Source organism: Hyaena hyaena, unplaced genomic scaffold (assembly GCF_003009895.1).
Source record: "Hyaena hyaena isolate Hyena2069 unplaced genomic scaffold, ASM300989v1 scaffold_314, whole genome shotgun sequence".
In the NCBI taxonomy this organism is placed as follows: domain Eukaryota; kingdom Metazoa; phylum Chordata; class Mammalia; order Carnivora; family Hyaenidae; genus Hyaena; species Hyaena hyaena.
The window spans coordinates 110,586-131,147 of record NW_024080947.1 but is presented as its reverse complement, the minus strand read 5'-3'; the positions used below and the strand labels follow the sequence as shown (position 1 = coordinate 131,147).

Here is a 20,562-nt window from a genome sequence, read left to right as displayed (position 1 = left end):
TGTTAAAGAGGCTGTCTTTTTTCCATTGGATACTCTTTCCTGCTTTGTCAAAGATTAGTTGGCTGTATACTTTTGGGTCCAATTCTGAGTTCTCAATTCTATTCCATTGGTCTATGTGTCTGTTTTTGTGCCAATACCATACTGTCTTGATGATGACAGCTTTGTAGTAGAGGCTGCAGTCTGGGATGATGATGCCTCCCTTTGATAACGCTTTTCATTATTACACTCTATATGAAAAAAAGTCTCTTCCAAGAGGAATCTTAATTTTATTCCTTGTTTATATTAAGTAATATATGAAATTATGTACATTATTCTGGGCTATCCATATGTATACATGTATATCCATATATATGTGTGTGTGTGTGTATATATATATATATAATGGTGGAAAGTTTTCTAGAACTGAGTTGTCTATGCATGATGTACTAAAAGCTGTATCTGGAATTGTAAAAATGTTATTATTTTGGATTATAGGTTTAGTTTTAGATAATTAAAAATTTTATCATATTATAACATGGTGATTAATTTTATATATAAATGTTCTAATTACATTTTTATTTTCTAGATTTTGGAATCTCTTTTTAAGGTATGTTCAATATATTCCAGTTTAAGCCTACTAAAATTATAATACAGAAATATATACTAATGAAGAATAGGTTTCTAAGTTTTGACAAAGTAAAAAGAACTCCTAAACTTGCCAACTATATGTATTTTAAAATGTTATATTCCAGTTATATGTTGCATTAGTCCATTCTGAACCCTAGGACAAATGATGTTTGGTTCATGGCTAATATTTGATAGATGAAGATAACACACACACACACACACACACACACACACACACACCCATATGTTTGAGTAACTTGTCAATAAGTATTTCTTTTTGTTTTTTTACAGTGGTTTCAACTACAGGTCAATCAGATGGAAGAGGTAAGTATAACATTTCTTAATTGTGAATTAAATTAATATTTTGCCTAATTTGAAAATCAATTTGAAATTACTTACAATTTTTGGAATAACTACAATCTTTTGATTTAGGTAGAGAAGGAACAAATTATTAGAATAAAATGTTTCTGGGTGATTATACACTACATTCCTGCATGTATCTGAGATTCTCTGAGTTTGATACATCTTTTCTCTTCAAAATAAGTGTAAAAGAGTAATTGACAAGAGAAAATTTGTATCAGATTAAACTTTTCTCCTATATTTAAAAAACATGTATGGTATGATAATATGCTTACTTATATAATTTTATATTGGTTTCACTTAAACTTAATGTTATTTTCATGGGTTTTTTTTTTTTGTACTTTAGATTTTCAGATGTTTTGTGACCATTTTCAAAACTATTGGTCTGTAACCTTAAGTACTTTTAATTCTATTTTGGGAAAAACTTTATGCTGTTTTTTTTTAAGTTTATTTATTTATTTTGAAAGAGAGAGAGCGGGAATACAAGTCAGGGAAAGGCAGAGAGAGAAAGAGAGGAAGACAGAGAATCCCAAACAGGCTCCACACTGTCAGTGCAGAGCCAGATGTGGGGCTTGAATCCACGAACCATGAGATCATGACTTGAACTAAAGTTGGATGCTTAACCAACTGAGCCACTCAAGCACACCCAGGCAACTCATTCTTGAACTAAAAATTTCTGACTTCTTAATTATTACTTTAAATACTATTCTGGCCATTCTTTGACTTCATCATGACCACTGGTTCATTCATTTCTTTACCTTTCTGCAGTCTTTTATACTTATTTTTCTTTTTAGTTTGGACAGTAGGTACTTAATCACAGTGAATTTCTTAACTTTCTAATGTTGTTTACCTCTTTCTCTTTTCATTGCACTTGTGTAACAAAATTTAAACTTGAATAAATGCAAATATTTACTCTGGGCCTTTAGCTTAGTTGTGAAACACTGATGAAGAAAGTGATACAATTATTCATATGTAATTATTCCAAATATTGCCTGGGAATTCTATTGCATATTGAATTTCAACTCTTTTCAGCCATCCGTCATTTCAGACCTACACTCCCTCAGTCCCATTTTCAGTTACACTTTCAGCTAGTCACTTGAAATGTTTGTTATTCAAGCCACCAGTTAGAATTTCTTCATTCCTGCTACCAAGCAATTTATTTGCATCCATGGCCATTCCTCCTCCTTTCTTTCCTCTTATTAAACGGATCTTGTTCCTCTTCCTACATAAGACTCATTCTTTTACTTGTTTTGGATCTTACGAAATTTGATTAATCATTCTCTATTGTATATTAAACTTTTCCTAACCAATTGTGTTCTTCCTTTCAGGTTTTAAATATACTCATGTCTCCCCAATTTGATGCTATATTCCCTCCAATTACTGGCCCTTTTCTCTTTTGCCCTTCATAAGCAATTTTTAAAAACAATTTTGTATGCAAATTTACTCATAAGGGAAATAGTTATTAGACTACTGTTGGATGGCTCAGTCAGGTAAGCATCTGACTTTGGCTCAGGTCACGATCTCACGGATTTTGGGTTCAAGCCCCACATCAGGCTCTGTGCTGACAGCTCAGGGCCTGGAGCCTGCTTCAGGTTCTGTGTCTCCCTCTCTCTCTTTCTCTTTGCCCCTTCCCTGCTCACACTCTTTCTCTCTCTCTGTCTCTGTCTCTGTATCAAAAATGAATAAACATTAAAAAATTAGACTATTGTTGGGGACTAAAGGCAAAATCAAAGATCAAGAGAGGAGAGAAAAAGCCTTGAAGATATTTGAGGAACAATAAAACTAATTGAGTCTTTTATTAAAAAATTATTAACTAATAAATTGGCACCTAGTGAAGGGGTTAATCTGGGAATTCTCTCCTTGAAAGAGCCAACTAGGACTATCAAAAACAATTGGAGTTGTTTATGGATTTTCTATAAAAACAACAGTTTAGCTGAGGGGCATACTTTACAGCTTCAGAGCTCTTATTTATTTTTGGCATCAATTTATTATATATACTCTTTTCTTATTTCCAAGGCATTTCTTAGCCTACCCTAACTAGATATTCTCTCTATAACAAAGAAAACATTTTGTATGATTCTATGCAATTTTTTATATTGTTAAATTCAATAGGAATTTTCTTTACCTAAGCTATAGTTGACATTGTCGATCATTTCATTATCTTCAAAACACTATTTCTTTGACTTTTGTGAATTATGCTTTCCTGGATACTGTTTTACCTCTTTAGCTGTTTACTTTTTAGAGCCACCTTTATTTTATAACCAATAAACACTTGAGTGCCTTGAGATTTCATTCTATGTCTTTTTTTCTTTACTCTAAACTTACTCCCTAGGCAACCACAACCAGGTTTTCAATTTAAGTATTACCTTTATACTGGTAATTTAGAAATATACACCTCTTCCTCAAAACCATCCTCTGAACTCCAGATGGGTATATAATTACCTACTAGACTATTTTACCTCAGACCCAATGGGTCAAAACCAATAACTTTTTTACCCTTAAACTTATACTTCTTCCAGTGTCCCTTGTCTCAGCGAATAGTAGTATCTATCCAGTTGGATAAACCGGAAGTGTGGTGATTAACCTTGACAACTTGATTTCCTAATCTTCAATACATTCCTGAGTCCTTTTGATTTTATGTCCTAAATAGCTGTCATATATGTCTCTCTTTCTCTGTCTATACTATTTACACTTTAGTGCCAGTTACCATCATTTCCAGTATTTCTGAAATCCTGGTTTATGCATTCATGTTCACAAGGAGGAATCTTTAGTATAGAACTAGACTTCTGATCTAGAATTCTGAATTTTTCAGTTTTAAAATCCATAATTAATTATTTTGAATGATTGCTTAATTTGGTGTGTATCAGATACATTGCCAAAGTGTTTGTATTATCTTATGCCTTTTGATGAATGGTTTCTTAAATATGTTTGACAGATCATGTTTAAATATCACCCAAGATACCTGTTACAAATGTCCATTTCAGAACTTCAAGTCAGACTTACTGAATTAAAGTTCTTTTTGTATGTGTATAGGTTAGAAATATGCTTTTTAATAGGATTTCTTAGAGGGTTATGTAAACTAACATTTGAAAATCTTGGAACAATCTTGGTTTTATTGCCGACACATTTTATTGTTAGTGCATGCTGGTGAGGTTAATGTCTGTGGTCATTTTGATGTTGAAGATACACGTTGTGATACAGAATGTGTGGTAATCTGCACTAGAGAAATGTAGGATAAGCACATAGGCTATGTGCTTCAGAGTTGTTCTGCTGGAAGCTGTGCCAAGTAGGTCTCTTTGATGAAATCTTGTAACTGATAATCTCATTGTTTATTCCATATTCCTTTAGTTCTGTGACATCATCTCTTCTCTCAGAAAGGACTCATGTTTAATCTGAATTCCTAATAGAAAATGCAATGTATCAGTTAGGGTCTAATCAAAAGATAAAAATGACACTGTAATCTGAACAGGAAAAGTTCAACATAAAGAATTATTAATATAGGAGAATCCCTACCAAAGAGTTAGAGTCAACTCTAAAGAATATATGGATAAAAGATATAAGGAACAGCTTCTATTGATAGGATGGAAGCAAAGCACTTAAAGAAGGAACAAGTTTTAATACTCCCATCCTTACCCTCTCCCTAACCCAGGGCTAAGGTTCAGACCTTGTGAAGAAGTATCAGCTGTCATCACTGAGTTTTCTGGAGTGTCATGCTGGTAGAAATGGGACTTACTGGGAAGCTGGCCATAAGGATGATACATCTGGAAGCCATCCTCTCTGGTCTGGGAAAAACTATCTTCTGGGGAGGTGCTGTACCTCTTGCTGTCTATAGGGATGGTATGCCGGAAAGCTTCCTGAAGGAAGGTTCTGCATTGATAGATTTTGTAAGAAGTTCTGGGAGAAGCTGCCTGAGGGAATGAGACATTCCAGGGACCTTGTGAGGAAGACACCTATGGGGTGGTGCTATTGAAACTTTCTGGACGTGAGCTGTATTAGGTATACTATGCAGTGCCCTAGGATTAAGCAGCAAGAGATGACAGAGCTAGGAAGAAAGCTGCTTCTTTCTGTAGTGTCTAGAACCCTCCACTGATAAAGGTTGACATGGTATCTGTCAGAGAGAAATGTTCCACTATTGTAAGCATGGCAATAAATAATAGATTTTTAATTTTTAAAGGTTTGTTTATTTTGAGAGGGAGAGAGAGAGAGAGAGAGAGAGAGAGAGAAAATGAGTGAGCAGGGGATGGGCAGACAGAGAGGGAGATAGAGAATCCCAAGCAGGCTCCACACCATAAGCACAGAGCCCAATGTCGGGCTCAAACCCACAAACTGCAAGATCAGGACCTGAGCTGAAATCAAGAGCCAGTTATTTAACTGACTGAAACACCCAGGTACCCCAAGAATATATTTTTATTTTATTTTATTTTTTATTATATTTTACTATATTATTATGAAGCCATTGTTTTACCAGCCTTTCAGTGGAGACAGCAAAATGGACACTCAAGCTTGTGAAGATATGTAAGAATCCTCTTTTTTAATGTTTTTTTGTTTATTTATTTATTTAAATTTTATAAATTCTTTATTTTTTATTTACTTATTCAAATTTATTTATATAATGTGTTCTTATCTGATTTGGTCATTCTTTTTTTTTTTATATATAATTTATTGTCAAGTTAGCTAACATACACTGTATACAGTGTACTCCTGGCTTCAGGAGTAGATTCCCATGATTCATCACTTACATACAACACCCAGTACTCATCCCCACAAGGGCCCTCCTCAGTGCCCATCACCCATTTTTCCTACCACCCAATCCCCCCAATCCCCACCCCCGTCAACCCTGTTTGTTCTATTAAGAGTCTCTTATGGTTTGCCTCCCTCTCTGTAACTTTTTTTTTTCCTTCCCTGGCCCCATGGTCTTCTGCTAAGTTTCTCAGATTCCACATATGAATGACAACATGATATCTGTCATTTCTCTGACTGACTTATTTCACTTAGCATAATACCTTCCAGTTCCATCCATGTTGTTGCAAGTGGCAAAATTTCATTCTTTTTCATCACTGAGTAGTAGTCCATTGTATATGTATACCACATCTTCTTTATCCATTCATCAATTGATGGGCATTTGGGCTCTTTCCATAATTTGGCTGTTGTTGATAGCACTGTGATAAAGGTTGGGGTACATGTGCCCCTATGAATCAGCACTCCTGTACCCTTTGTATAAATTCCTAGTAGTGCAATTGCTGGGTCACAGGGTAGTTCTATTTTTAATTTTTTGAGTAACCTCCACACTGTTTTTTTAGAATAGCTGCGCAAGTTTGAATTCCCCCCAGCATTGCAAGATAGTTGCTGTTTCTCCACATTCTTGCCAACATCAGTTGTTTTCTGAGTTGATAATTTTAGCCACTCTAAATGGTGTGGTCTTGATTTGTATTTCACTGATGATTAGTGATGTTGAGGATCTTTTCATGTGTCTATTAGCCATCTGGAAGTCTTTGGAAATGTGTCTAATCATGTCTTCTGCCTATTTCTTCACTGGATTACTTGTTTTTGGATGTTGAGTTTGGCAAGTTCTTTATAGATTTTGGATACCAACCCTTTATCTGATGTGTCATTTGCAAATATCTTCTCCCATTCTGTTAGTTGCCTTTTAGTTTTGTTGATTGTTTCCTTTGGTATGCAGAAGCTTTTTATTGATGAGGTCTCAATAGTTCATTTTTGCTTTTATTTCCCTTGCCTTCAGAGACGTGTTGAGTAAGAAGTTGCTTTGGCTGAGGTCAGAGAGGTTGTTGCCTGTTTTCTTCTCTAAGATTTTGATGGTTTCCTATCTCACGTTTAGGTCTTTCATCCATTTTGAATTTATTTTTGTGTATGGCATAAAAAAGTGATCCAGTTTCATTCTTCTGCATGTTGCTCTCCAGTTTTTCTATCACCATTTGCTAAAGAGACTGTCTTTTTCCATTGGATAGTCTTTCTTGTTTTGTTGAAGATTAATTGGCCATATATTTGTGGGTCCATTTCTGGGTTCCTTATTCTGTCGCATTGGTGTGTATGTCTGTTTTTGTGCCAGTACCATACTGTCTTGATGATTAGAGCTTTGTAATACAGATTAAAGTCTGGGATTATGATGTCTCTAGCTTTGGTTTTCTTTTTCAAGGTTACTTTGGCTATTTGGAGTCTTTTCTGGTTCTATACAAATTTTAGGATTGTTTGTTCTAGCTCTGTGAAGACTGGTGGTGTTATTTTGATGGGGATGACATTGAATGTGTCTTTTGCTTTGGGTAGTATCAACATTTTAACAGTATTTGACCTTTCTGTGAGCGTGGAATGTTTTTCCATTTCTTTGTGTCTTTAATTTCTTTCATAAGCTTTCTATAGTTTTCAGTGTACAGATCTTTTATCTTTTTGGTTAGGTTTACTGCTAGATATTTTATGGGTTTTGGTGCAGTTGTAAATGGTGCAGTTGTAAATAGATCAAGACAAGATCTATGTCTTGATAGCTCTTTTCTGCTGCTTCATTATTGGCGTATAGAAACGCAACAGACTTTCTATATGTTGGCTTTATATCCTGCAGCTTTGCTGAATTCGTGTGTCAGTCCTAACAGCTTTTTGGTGGAGTCTTTTGGGTTTTCCATGTAGAGTATCGTGTCATCTGCAAAAAGGGAAAGATTGACTTCTTCTTTGTCAATTTGGATGCCTTTTATTTCATTTTGTTGTCTGATTGCTGATGGTAGGACTTTCAACAGAATGTTAAACAACAGTGGTGAGATTGGACATCCCTATCGTGTTTCTGATCTCAGAGGGAAAGCTCTCAGTTTTTCCCCATTGAGGATGATATTAGCTGTGGGCTTTTCACATATGGCTTTTTGATGTTAAGTTATGTTGCTTCTGTCCCAACTTTCTTGAGGGTCTTTATAAAGAAAGGATGCCAGAGGCACATGGGTGGCTCAGTCGGTTAAGCATCCAACTTTGGCTCAGGTCATGATCTCACCATTCCCCAGTTCGAGCCCTGCGACAGACTCTGTGCTTACAACTCAAAGTCAGGAGCCTGTTTCAGATTCTGGGTCTCCTCTCTGTCTCTGACGCTCCCCCACGTGTGCTCTGTCTCTCAAAAATAAATAAACATTTAAAAATTTATAAACAAAGCATGCTGTATCTTCTCGATAGCTTTTTCTGCCTCTATTGACAGGATCATATGATTTTTATCCTTTCTTCTATTAATGTGATGTATCACATTGATTGATTTGCAAATATTGAATCATCCCTGCAGCACAGGAATGAATTGCATTTGATTGTGGTGAATAATTCTTTTAATATACTGTTGAATTCAATTTGCTAGTATCGTGATGAAAATTTTTGCATCCATGTTCATCAAGGATATTGGTCTATAATTCTCCTTTTAGAGGGTCTCTGTCTGGTTTGGGAATCAAGTTAAGGCTGGCTTCATAGAATGAGTCTGGAAGTTTTCCTTCCATTTCTATGTTTTGGAACAGCTTGAGAAGGATAGGTATTAACTCTGCTTTAAATGTCTGGTAGAATTTCCCTGGGAAGCCATCTGGCTCAGAACTTACTTGTTAGGAGATTTTTGATAGCTGTTTAAATTTCTTCTCTGGTTATGGGTCTGTTCAAAATTTCTATTTCTTCCTGTTTGAGTTTTGGCAATGTGTGAGTGTCTAGCAATTTTTCCATCTTCCAGGTTGTCCAATTTGTTGGAATATAATTTTTCATAGAAAGAATGGATTTTTAGATGAGAAGGAATAAATTGATAACTGTGGTTGATTGCTACATCACTTTTTAAACTCCATTTACGATTGGCTTTAGATTTCATTTATGATTTGACAATGTATCTTATATATCAAATTATGTCCTCTCTTCGGGATCATAGAATTAGCCATAATTCTGTTGCTAGATAATTACTCCATTATATTTATAAAATATTAGTATTTGATTATAGGTATAGATAAAAATATAAAAATTATTTAACTATGATAAAATATGCAATTTCTTTGAGATATAGGAGCAAAATGGGTATTTCCTAAGTAACTGGCTAATTTTTTTGTTTTAGATAAGTAAAGATCAAACATTTTTAGAAGCAGAATATCCAGCAGCAGACAAAACAGTCAGTTTAAGCATTGCAAATGTAGTAAAGCAGGTGCAAAAACTAGAACAACTGAAAAATCGTCTTAAACAAAAGTCTGCATCCTCTTTGAAAACCTTGTCTAAACCAAAGTAAGTCAAATATAAGAGTCAATAGAATTCAAAACGATAAGAGTGGGTATAAAGTAGTAACATATGTAAGATAATGGTTCAGATATTATGCTGTATGTAGTTTTTAAATCATATCAAATAGTCTAGTCAGCTTGCTCCTAGTTGAAATTTTTAACAGTTTGAAGTGGCACTGACCAGTCAGTAGTCACTAGTCACATGTGGCTACTAAAATTAAAATTCAGTTCAATTTAATTAAAAAACCAATTCTGTAGTCACACTACCCACATTTCAAATGCTTAGTAGCCACATATGGCTGTTGCTAGAAAGTTCTGTTTGTCATGGGTGGCTTAAATGTCTGGCTTTTAAAATATTCTCTATTTGATTATGTAGTTTCTATAGTAAATAGGAAACTAAGATAAAATTGTTTATGAAAAGCATCATTAACAATTTCATAGGGACAGGGATATGTTCCAAAGAATAATTCCCTTCTTTCTAGTTGTGGAAAGCTCTTTTTTGACAGATGAGAGAAAGATTCAAATGAATGATTACAATGATACTCCTATTATCTGTTGACACTGACTTTTGATACTTGAGGCTTATCTGTCTTGAATTAAATAGATGACTAAATTATCATCACAGAATACCTTTTATGACTTTTTTTCTACCTCACATAGTTACTTCTTTTGGGTGTGGTGAAAACACTTCAGATATACTTCCTTAGCAAATATGAAGTGTACATCAATATTGTTAACTGTAAATAGCATGCTGTACATTAGACCTCTGACATATTCAACTTTTGTTATTTTGTTATTTTATTTTTTTATTTTAATTCCAGTATAGTTAATATACAGCATTATATTAGTTTCAGGCATACAATAGTGATTCAGTAGTTCCATAATGGTGCTTATCATAACAGATGTACTTCTTAATTCCCATCATCTATTTTACCTATCCCTCCTCCCACTTCCCCTCTCATAACAGTTTGTTCTCTATAATTAAGTCTTTTTAATTCGTCTTTCTCACTTTTTTTTCTTTTTCCATTTTATTTTGTTTCTTTTTTTTAAAGTTTATTTTGAGAGAGAGTGTAAGTGGGTGAGGGGCAGAGAGAGAGGGAGAGAGAATCCTAAGCAGGCGCCACACTCTCAGTGTGGAGCCTGATGTGGGGCTCAATTTCATGAACTGGGAGATCATGAACTGAGTTGAAATCAAAAGTCAGACACTTCACTGACTGAGTCACCCAGGGGCCCCTGTTTTGTTTCTTAAACTGTACATATGAGTGAAATCAGAGGGCACTGGGATTGCTCTTGGCAAGAAGACAGGGCAAATAGCCTGTGGACATAGAGCATGGAAACTGTGATCTGAAGAGCACTACTTTCTGAAACATGTACTCTAATACTCCAATTTTAGTAGATGAAGAAACTGAAGATTAGAGGCATTAAGTAACTTACCCAAGGTCCTATAATTAGCAAGTGGGTAAGACAATTTTTGAGCCAAGCAGTTTGTCTCTAGAACTTGTGCTCTTAACAATTTCGCAATTAAAAACAACCTCCTATTTTTACTCAACTTTACTTTTGGTATTTTTGTTGTTAAATTTGTTGTTGATATGCCAATTATATTCATGGAATATATAGAATTTGTAGAATTACATAATGTGACTTTTATATTCATTTGCTTGCTACTTATTAATTTACCTTAGTGTCTGTGAATAAAAGTTAAAGAATATGTTAAATTTTATTTTACAAACTGCATATCTAGAGCATATATCCTATTTATTAAATATAATTTAAATTCTTAATCTTTGATAATAAATATATGTTGTATTTATTGAAATTTAAACAGGGATAGTGAAAAATTACCAGGAATATTACAAAGTTATGAAACTGCACAACAGATAATTGAAGGTGATAATATTTTATACATGTTTAGCAGTTATAAGTTTTCTATATTGCATTAACATTTGAGACTTACAGTTTAAAATTTATATCCATAAAATTATACGATAGTAAATTTAAAAGATATTCAATAGTGAGTTTGATATTTTCAATAAAAATTCTTATGCTTCAGATTCTGGGAGTTGTACAAAACAAATAAACCTCGGTTGTTACCACCATAAAATACACAACATAGTAAGGACACAAGCACTTTATGTATCATTTTAATATAGTATAATACATGATAATGCATGATAAAGGTTATGTGTAATTTTCAGTGAATCCACAGAAAGCTAATTTGTTCAACCTGAGGGAGTTGGGAAGATTTTATGCAACTGTAAAGGATATAGAATCCTTTACAGAATAGGATCTAGCCAAGTGAAGAAGGGAGATATCTGGTGTTTTATGAAGAGGATCTAGTATGAGCAAAGAGCATGAATAGGGAATTGCAAGTGGAATGGTATTAGAATGTGAAGCTATAAGTAGGGGTAAGGTAAGAGAGCTTCGTCAGAGGGATTGGATGCTCTGCTAGGGAACCTTTTTTTTTTCTTCTGTATATAATAGGGAATCACTGAAGACTTTTTGTAAGGAAGTGACATTGGTGGATTTGATTGTAGACATATTTTTCTGGCCACATCGTAGAAGGTTATTTGGGGACTAGGAATAGGAAAGGGAAGTTATTACTGTGTTTTAGATGTGTGATAAGTTCTTATATTAGAGCATAAATAAACAAGAATGGGGGAAGATTTGAGAATATTTCCTGGTAAAAGTAGCAAAACTTGGTGATTAGATATGAAAGAAAGGGAGATTAAGTCATGGCAACATTCATTAAGATAATATAAGAGGAAAAACAAGTGTTGTTGGGAAAATGATGAGTTTATATCACTCAGTTGTTATATACCTTCATTCAGGTATCACCATTTGGTGCCTGATTGGAAGGCTCTCCAGTGTTGGGAGCTCTATTGTTTTTCTTAGAGTTTTCTTTAAACTCACTATATATATAATTGATATTTGAAACATATGACAAATTTACTATTATTTCAGAATTCATAAAAACCCACCCAAGTGAAGAACTTATAGATGTTTCTGCAACTGATCCACGTAAGTTTCCACTCATTTAAACATTATTGTGTTAATAACTTCTGTTGAGTGTATTAATATCTATAGTTTTCTATAATTTAAAGTTATTATTAAGGTAATAACATAGATTCCCTGGAGTTTTGAGCCATACAGTTGAGCTGGCTATCAAGCAAGTATTAAAATTCCTAATTAAGGCTACATGCTACAAAAAAATAGACTCATATTTGAGGATGGAGGAATTTTAGTTGTGATTAGAGTATGCTGCTGAAATGTTTCAGGGATGCCAGGCATTTGAGATGGAACAGTGTTAAACTAAAAGCTCATTTGTAGATTTTGTTTCTATGAATTATAGATCATCTCATATGCAGTATTTCTTTGACAACAGCTGAGTACCTGTCAGTTCATGAATAGAAAGAGCTGCTAGAACTACTCTGTTAAACTTCTAGCTACTTGTCAACAGAAAGGAGAAACTACCTTGCTTATGTCAAGGTACTGAAAAGAATTTTGAAACCATCATGTAACATATGCTATAGAATACAATTTATATTATAAGTTAGAAAATAAAATTTGCTTAGAAAAGGTTGATGAGAATCCTGTTCTCTTTCCAAGTCAGGTTTAAACCCTAATGTTGCCATATTTAAACCAAGAGCTTTAATTTAACAATGATTAATTCTACAGCTTGATTCTACAGTGCTCTCAAGTTCTGTTCAGAGACCTTTGATCCAAAAGTCCTGACTGACTATTTGGGTAGAAAAGCTCTAAGTGTAGAGCTTTGGAGCAGGCAGTGAAAGTTTCTACATCAAGAGAAACTCTCTATACATCTATAGGTCTCTGTCTCTGTCTCTGTCTCTCTCTCTCTCTCAATTTGTGCAGCTGTCTTCTCTCTAATATGTGCCCTGTGAATTCTAGCTTCTTTGGGCTTCCAAAACTCTAAATGTTGTCTTTGAACTCCAGCAGAGCAATAGACTCTGGGTCTACCTTCCTTATGTTGTGGCCTGGAAACTTCATGAAGTAAGATGGGGTTATCAAAAGACTCTGTTCCTTTGTTTTTATTCTGCTTGTTTTCCAATGTCTGAATATTGCTGTTTCACATTTTTCCCCCAAGATTTTAATTCGTTTAAGGTGACGTAATTCTAGTCCATGATGCTCCTTCATGAACAAAAACAGAAGTTTCTATGCCCACATGTAGGCTTATTGGAACACATCCTCTAACCAAAAAAACAAAATAATTAAATACAATAGTGGAAATGTTACTGATGACTTAAAAATGTTCTCTTTCTTTTTGTCTGTCTGTCTCTTTCTTCATTCATTTAATTGAGGTATAATTTACATATAGCATTACATTAATTTCAAGTGTATGATATTTGTATAATTTGCAAGATGATTATCACAATAAGTCTGGTTAAATTACTCTACAAGAATTTTTGTTCTGTGATGAGAACTTTTAAGGTCTACTCTCTTAGTAACTTTCAAATATGCAATACAGTATTATTAACCAGAGACACCATTCTGTACATTACATCCCACAACTTATTTATTTTATAGCTGAATAAAAATACCTTTTGTACCTTTTGATCTCCTTCACCCATTTTGCCCACTCCACCTCCACCCCCCACTCATCATGCATACATACATCTTCAACATACATACGTGTTCTGTGTATGTATGAACTGTCTTTTTCCATGGCAGCTGCCTCAGTCCCTGGGCTCCCTTAGTATAGATCTACTCTCTCAGTATTGTTCAGTTTTACTTGTATATGCTCTCTTTTTCTGCTTTTGTACCCTTTTCATCTTCTCTGGACAAACTTTATTCTATTCCCAGTCTCTAAATTTGATATCATAGCCTAATCAACAAGGCAAAATTACCTTTGTATTTCACTCCAGGTTTATACTACTATTTAGTTTGATATTGTTTCATTTCATAATTCATGTATTTATTTTTTCATAGCAGTTTTAGGTTTATGGAAAACTTGAGCAGAAAGTACAGAGCTCCTATATACCCATTCTCTGCTGCCTACTCCCTGCACAAAGTTTTGTTAACATTTTTCATTAGTGTGCTACATTTGTTAAAATTGATGAACCAGTACAATACAATATTAACAGAATATTATTAAGTAAAGTCCACAGTTTACATAGGGCTCAGTCTTTGTGATATAGAGTTCTATAGGTTTTGACAAATGTATAATACCATGTACCCATCATTATAGTATCATACAGGCAAGTTCACTGCCTTGAATCACATGTTGTACCTATGCATTTCTCCTTCAATCCCCTTGAGTCCATGGAAATCATTAATCTTTTTGATATCTCAAAAATGTTATATATTTGGACTCATACAGTCTTTCTTTTACTTAGCAATATGCATTTAAATTTTCTCCTTGATGATTTTTCTGGTTTTATAGCTCATTTCTTTTTATTAATGAATAATAGTTCATTGAATGGGTATACCATAGTTTGTTTAATCCATTCATCTACTGAAGGACATCTGGTATGTTTTTGAATTAAAGAAAAGGTGCTGCAAATTTAGTTTTTTGTGTGTGTTTGGACATTTCTTTAAACTCATTTGGTAAATACCAAGGAGTACAATTGCTGGATCATATAGTAATGTATGTTTAGTTTTGTAAGAAACTGTTAAACCATCTTGCAAAGGGACTGTATCATTTTGAATTCCCACCAGCCATGAGAATGAGAATTCCTATTGCTCTTTATCTTGTCAACATTTGGTGGTATCAGAATTTTGAATTTTAGCCATTCTAAAAGTTTTTAGTGGTGTCTCATTGTTCTAATTTGTAATATCTGATGTTGAGCTTTTTTTCATACTTTTTTTTGCCATCGTTAGTGAGGTATTCAGGTCTTTTACCCACTTAAATATTTATTTATTTATTTATTTTACTTTCTATAATTTATATATTTATTATAATTTACATCCAAGTTAGTTAGCACATGATGCAACAATGAATTCAGGAGTATATTCCTTAAGCCCCTTACTTATTTAGCCCATTCCCCTCCTACAACCCCTCCAGCACCATCTGTTTGTTCTCTGTATTTAAGAGTCTCATGTTTTATCCGCCTCCCTGTTTTTACATCTTGTTTGCTTCCCTTCCCTTATGTTCATGTGTTTTGTGTCTTAAAGTCCTCATATGAGTGAAGTCATATGATGCTTGTCTTTCTCTGACTAATTTTCCTTTGCATAATACCCTCTAATTCCATCCACATAGTTGCAAATGGCAAGCTTTCATTCTTTTTGATTGCCAAGTAATACTCCATGGTATATTTATACCACATTCATTCATCCATTACTGTAAATTTGGGCTCTTTCCATACTTTAGCTATTGCTGATAGTGCTGTTATAAACATTGGGGTGCATACCTGTATTTCTTGGATAAATACCTAGTAGTGCAATTGCTGGGTCGTAGGGTGGTTCTACTTTTAATTTATTTGAGGAACCTCCATACTGTTTTCCAGAGTGGCTGCACCAGTTTGCATTCCCACCAGCAGTGTAGAAGAGATCCTCTTTCTCCACATCTTGCCGACATCTGTTGTTGTTTGAGTTGTTAACATTAGCCATTCTGACATGTGTGAGATGGTATCTCAATGTGGTTTTGATTTGTAGTTCCTGGATGATGAGTGATGTTGAGCATTTTTTCATGGGTCTGTTGGCCAACTGGATGTCTTCTTTTGGCAAGTGTCTGTTCATGTCTTTTGCCCATTTCTTCACTAGATTATTTGTTTTTTGGGTGTTGAGTTTGAGAAGTTCTTTATAGATTTTGGATACTAACCCTTTATCTGATATGTCGTTTGCAAATATCTTCTCCCATACTGTCAGTTGCCTATTAGTTTTGCTGACTGTTTCCTTCACTGTGCAGAAGCTTTTTGTTGATGAGGTCCCAATAGTTCATTTTTGCTTTTATTTTCTTTGCCTCTAGAGATGTGTTGAGTATGAAGTTGCTGTGGCTGAGGTCAAAGAGGTTGTCTGCTTTCTCCTCGAGGATTTTGATGGTTTCCTGTCTTACTTTTAGGTCTTTCATCCATTTTGAGTTTATTTTTGTGTATGGTATAAGAAAGTGGTCCAGGTTCATTTTTCTGCATGTCACTGTCCACTTTTCCCAGCACCACTTGGTGAAGAGACTCTTTATTCCTTTGGGTATTCTTTCCTGCTTTATCAAAGATTAGTTGGCCATACATTTGTGGGTCCATTTCTGGGTTGTCTAATCTGTACCATTGATCTGAATGTCTATTTTTGTGCCAGTACCATACTGTCTTGTTGATTACAACTTTGTAATAGAGGTTGAAGTCTAGGATTGTGATAGCCCCTGCTTTGGTTTTCTTTTTCAAGATCGCTTTCACTATTTGGGGTCTTTTCTGGTTCCATTCAAATTTTAAGATTGTTTGTTCTATCTCTGTGAAGAATGTTTATGTTATTTTGATAGGGATTATATTGAATATGTACATTGCTTTGGGTAGTATTGACATTTTATTAATATATGTTCTTCCAATCCAGGAGCATGTAATAGTTTTACATTTTTGTGTGTCTTCAATTTCTTTCATAAGATTTCTATAGCTTTCAGTGTATAGATTTTTCACTTCTTGGGTTAGATTTATTCCTAGGTATTTATGGTTTTTGGTGCAATTGTAAATGGGATCAATTCCGTGATTTCTCTTTCTGTTGCTTCAATATTGGTGTATAAGAATGCAACTGATTTCTGTGCACTGATTTTATATCCTGCCACTTTGCTGAACGCATGGATCATTTCTAGCAGTTTTTTTTCATGGAATTGTTTGGGCTTTCTATATAGAGTAAAGAAATGTCACTTGCAAAGAATGAAAGTTTGATTTCCTCGTGGCTGATTTGGAGCCCTTTATTTCTTTGTGTTGTCTGATTCTGAGGTTAAGGCTTCCAATACAAGGTTGAATAACAGTGGCGAGAGTGGATATCCCTGTCTTATTCCTGATCTTAGAGGGAAAGCTCTCAGTTTTTCCCCCACTGAGGATGATATTAGTGGTTGGTCTTTTGTATATGGTTTTTATGATCTTGAGCTATAATCCTTCTGTCTCTACTTTCTTGACGGTTTATATCAAGAAAGGATGCTGTATTTTGTCAGATGCTTTCTATGCATCTATTGAGAGGATCATACGGTTCTTTTACTTTCTTTTATTGATGTGATATATCACATTGATTGATTTGTGGATATTGAACCAGTCCTGTGTCCCCCCCCTATAAATCCTACTTGGTTGGGATGAATAATTTTTTTAATGTATTGTTGGATCCAGTTGGCTAGTTTCTTGTTGAGGATTTTTACATCAATGTTCATCAGAGAGATTGTTTTATAGTTTTCCTTTTTATTTTTTTATTTTTCTTCAACATCCTCAAAAAAGTTTATTTTTTAATAGAGAGAGAGAGAGAGCAAGAGGTGGAGGGGCAGAGAGAGAGAGGGAGATACAGAATCAGTAGCAGCTCCAGGCTCTGACTGGCAGCACAGAGTCCAACATGGGGCTCGACTCACTAACCATGAGATCATGACCTGAGTTGAAGTCAGATGCTTAACCGACTGAGCCACCCAAGTGACCCCTAAGTCAGGTATATAAAACTAGGGAAATACTTGTCCAATTTAAGTGTTTTTTAAATAGTTTATTGTCAAGTTGGTTTCCATATAACACCCAGTGCTCATCCCCACAAGTGCCTTCCTCCATGCCCATCACCTCCCTTTCCCTCTTCCCCAACCCCATCAGCCCTCAGATTGTTCTCAGCATTCAAGAGTCTTTCATGGTTTGCCTCCCTCCCTCTCCCCCACTATATTTCCCCTTCTTCTCCCTCATGGTCCTCCGTTAAGTTCTTCCTAATCCTCCTATACGTGCAAACATATGATATCGGTCCTTCTCTGCCTGACTTATTTCGCTCAGCATAACACCCTCAAGGTCCATCCATNAAAGAGCAACAATCAGAATTCACTGAAGAGGTAAGGAAAAATAACCCTTCGTACTGCTGTCCCAAAAAATACAAAAAGAATTAAACCTTAAGTATTGAAAGATGTCTACAATCTCTTACATCTCTAGTTATGTTATGATTCTAAGTTTTCATATAAGTATAACATGTAACACATTGATCTACAACGCTTCTGACATCAGATCCTGCACCTCCATTACCATTCTAAGGCTCTGAGGACTAAGGAAAATTATACGGATGCCACTGGAACCTTTAATCTATAGTTAACGATTCCTCTTGTCCTAAATTGTGGGAAATTATACATTTGAATCATTTGCCAGTAGAAAGAGAGAAATTAAAAAGCCGTAAGGATCTCTGCTTTCTCATTCCTTCTTTTAGGTTTTGTCTCTCACTTAAAATCAGACAATGCAGCTGCAGTATAGTGATCTTGGCTGATGGGTAGAAGCAAATGCTTTTGGCTCCCAAACGAGGCCTCGGTCTCCCTAAAAATATCACACCTCAAGCGGTTGCCTATTAGTCTTACGGATTGTTTCCTTTGCCGTGCAGAAGCTTTTAATCTTCATGAGGTCCCAATAGTTTATTTTTTCTCTTGATTCTTTTGCTTTTGGGGATGTGTCAAGTAAGAAGTTGCTGCGGTGGAGGTCAAGGAGGTTGTTTCCTGCTTTCTTCTCTAGGGTTTTGATGGTTTCCTGTCTCACACTCAGGTCCTTTATCCATTTTGAGTTGATTTTTGTGTATAGTGTGAGAAAACGATCTAGTTTCATTCTTCTGGATGTTGCTGTCCAGTTCTCCCAACACCATCTGTCAAAGAGGCTGTCTTTTTTCCATTGGATACTCATTCCTGCTTTGTCAAAGATTAGTTGGCTATATACTTTTGGGTCCAAATTCTGAGTTCTCAATTCTATTCCATTGGTCTATGTGTCTGTTTTTGTGCCAATACCATACTGTCTTGATGATGACAGCTTTGTAGTAGAGGCTAAAGTCTGGGATGGTGATGCCTCCCATTTTGGTTTTCTTCTTCAATATTACTTTAGCTATTCGGGGTCTTTTGTGGTTCCATACAAATTTTAGGATAGTTTGTTCTAGTTTTCAGAAGTATGCTGGTGCAATTTGGATTGGGATTGCATTGAATGTGTAGAGTGCTTTGGGTAGTAATGACATCTTAACTATATTTATTCTTCCAATCCATGAGCATGGACTGTTTTTCTATTTCTTTGTGTCTTCTTCAATTTCCTTCATAAGTTTTCTATAGTTTTCATCGTACAGATCTCTTGTAACCTTGGTTAGGTTTATTTCTAGGTATTTTATGGTTTTTTGTGCAGTTGTGAATGGGATCAGTTTCTTGATTTCTCTTTCTGTTGCTTCATTGTTGGTGTATAAAAATGCAACTGATTTCTGTACATTGATTTAGTACCCTGCAACTTGGCTGAATTCTTGGATCAGTTCTAGTAGGCTTCTGGTGGACTCTGTTGGGTGTTCTATGCGGAGTATCATGTCGTCTGTGAAGAGTGAAAGTTTGACTTCTTCTTTGCCAATTCTGATGCCTTTTATTTCCTTTTATTGTGTGATGGCTGATGCTAGTACATCCAGCACTCTGTTAAACAACAGTGGTGAGAGTGGACATCCCTCTCGTGTTCCTGATCTCAGGGGGAAAGCTCTCAGCTTTTCCCCGATGAGGATGATGTTAGCTGAGGGCTTCTCATAGATGGCTTTTATGATGTTAAATAAGTTCCTTCTATCCCGACTTTCTCTAGAGTCTTTATTAAGAAGGGATGCTGTATTTTGTCAAATGCTTTTTCTGCGTCTATTGACAGGATCATATGGTTTTTATCTTCTTTTGTTGATGTGATGTATCACATTGATTGATTTGCGAATATTGAACCAGCCCTGTGACCCAGGAATGAATCCCACTTGATCTTGGTGGATAATTCTTTTTATGTGCTGTTGAACTCCATTTGCAAGTATCTTGTTAAGGATTTTTGCATCTGTATTCATCAAGGATATTGGCCTGTAGTTCTCCTTTTTTTGCTGGGTCTCTGTCTGGCTTAGGAATCAAAGTGATGCTGGCTTCATAAAATGAGTCTGGAAGTGTTCCTTCGATTTCTATTTTTTGATTAGCTTGAGAAGAATGGGTGTTAATTCTGTTTTAAATGTCTGGTAGAATTCCGCAGGGAAGCCATCTGGCCCAGGGCTCTTATATGTTGGAGATTTTTGATAACTGATTTGATTTCTTCACTAGTCATGGGTCTGTCCAGATTTTCTGTCTTTTCCCATATGAAATTTGGTAGTGAGTGTGTGTTTAGGAATTTGTCCATTTCTTCTAAGTTGTCCAATTTGTTGGCATATAATTTTTCATAATATTCCTTGTTAATTGCTTGTATTTCTGAGGGGTTGGCTGTAATCAGTCCATTTTCATTCATGATTTTGTCTATTTGAA

General features: G+C 35.1%; 1 protein-coding gene across 1 annotated transcript in view; it reads left to right on the top strand.

The window, feature by feature from the left end:
• Positions 1–20,562, top strand: part of CCDC7 (coiled-coil domain containing 7) — a 118,212-nt gene that overhangs the window by 17,072 nt on the left and 80,578 nt on the right. Inside the window, exons 5-9 of the mRNA XM_039248651.1 lie at positions 566–586; positions 898–930; positions 9,029–9,192; positions 11,011–11,072; positions 12,147–12,203. Of these exons, the coding sequence (XP_039104582.1) occupies positions 566–586; positions 898–930; positions 9,029–9,192; positions 11,011–11,072; positions 12,147–12,203 (337 nt within the window). The remainder of the gene's footprint in view (positions 1–565; positions 587–897; positions 931–9,028; positions 9,193–11,010; positions 11,073–12,146; positions 12,204–20,562) is intronic.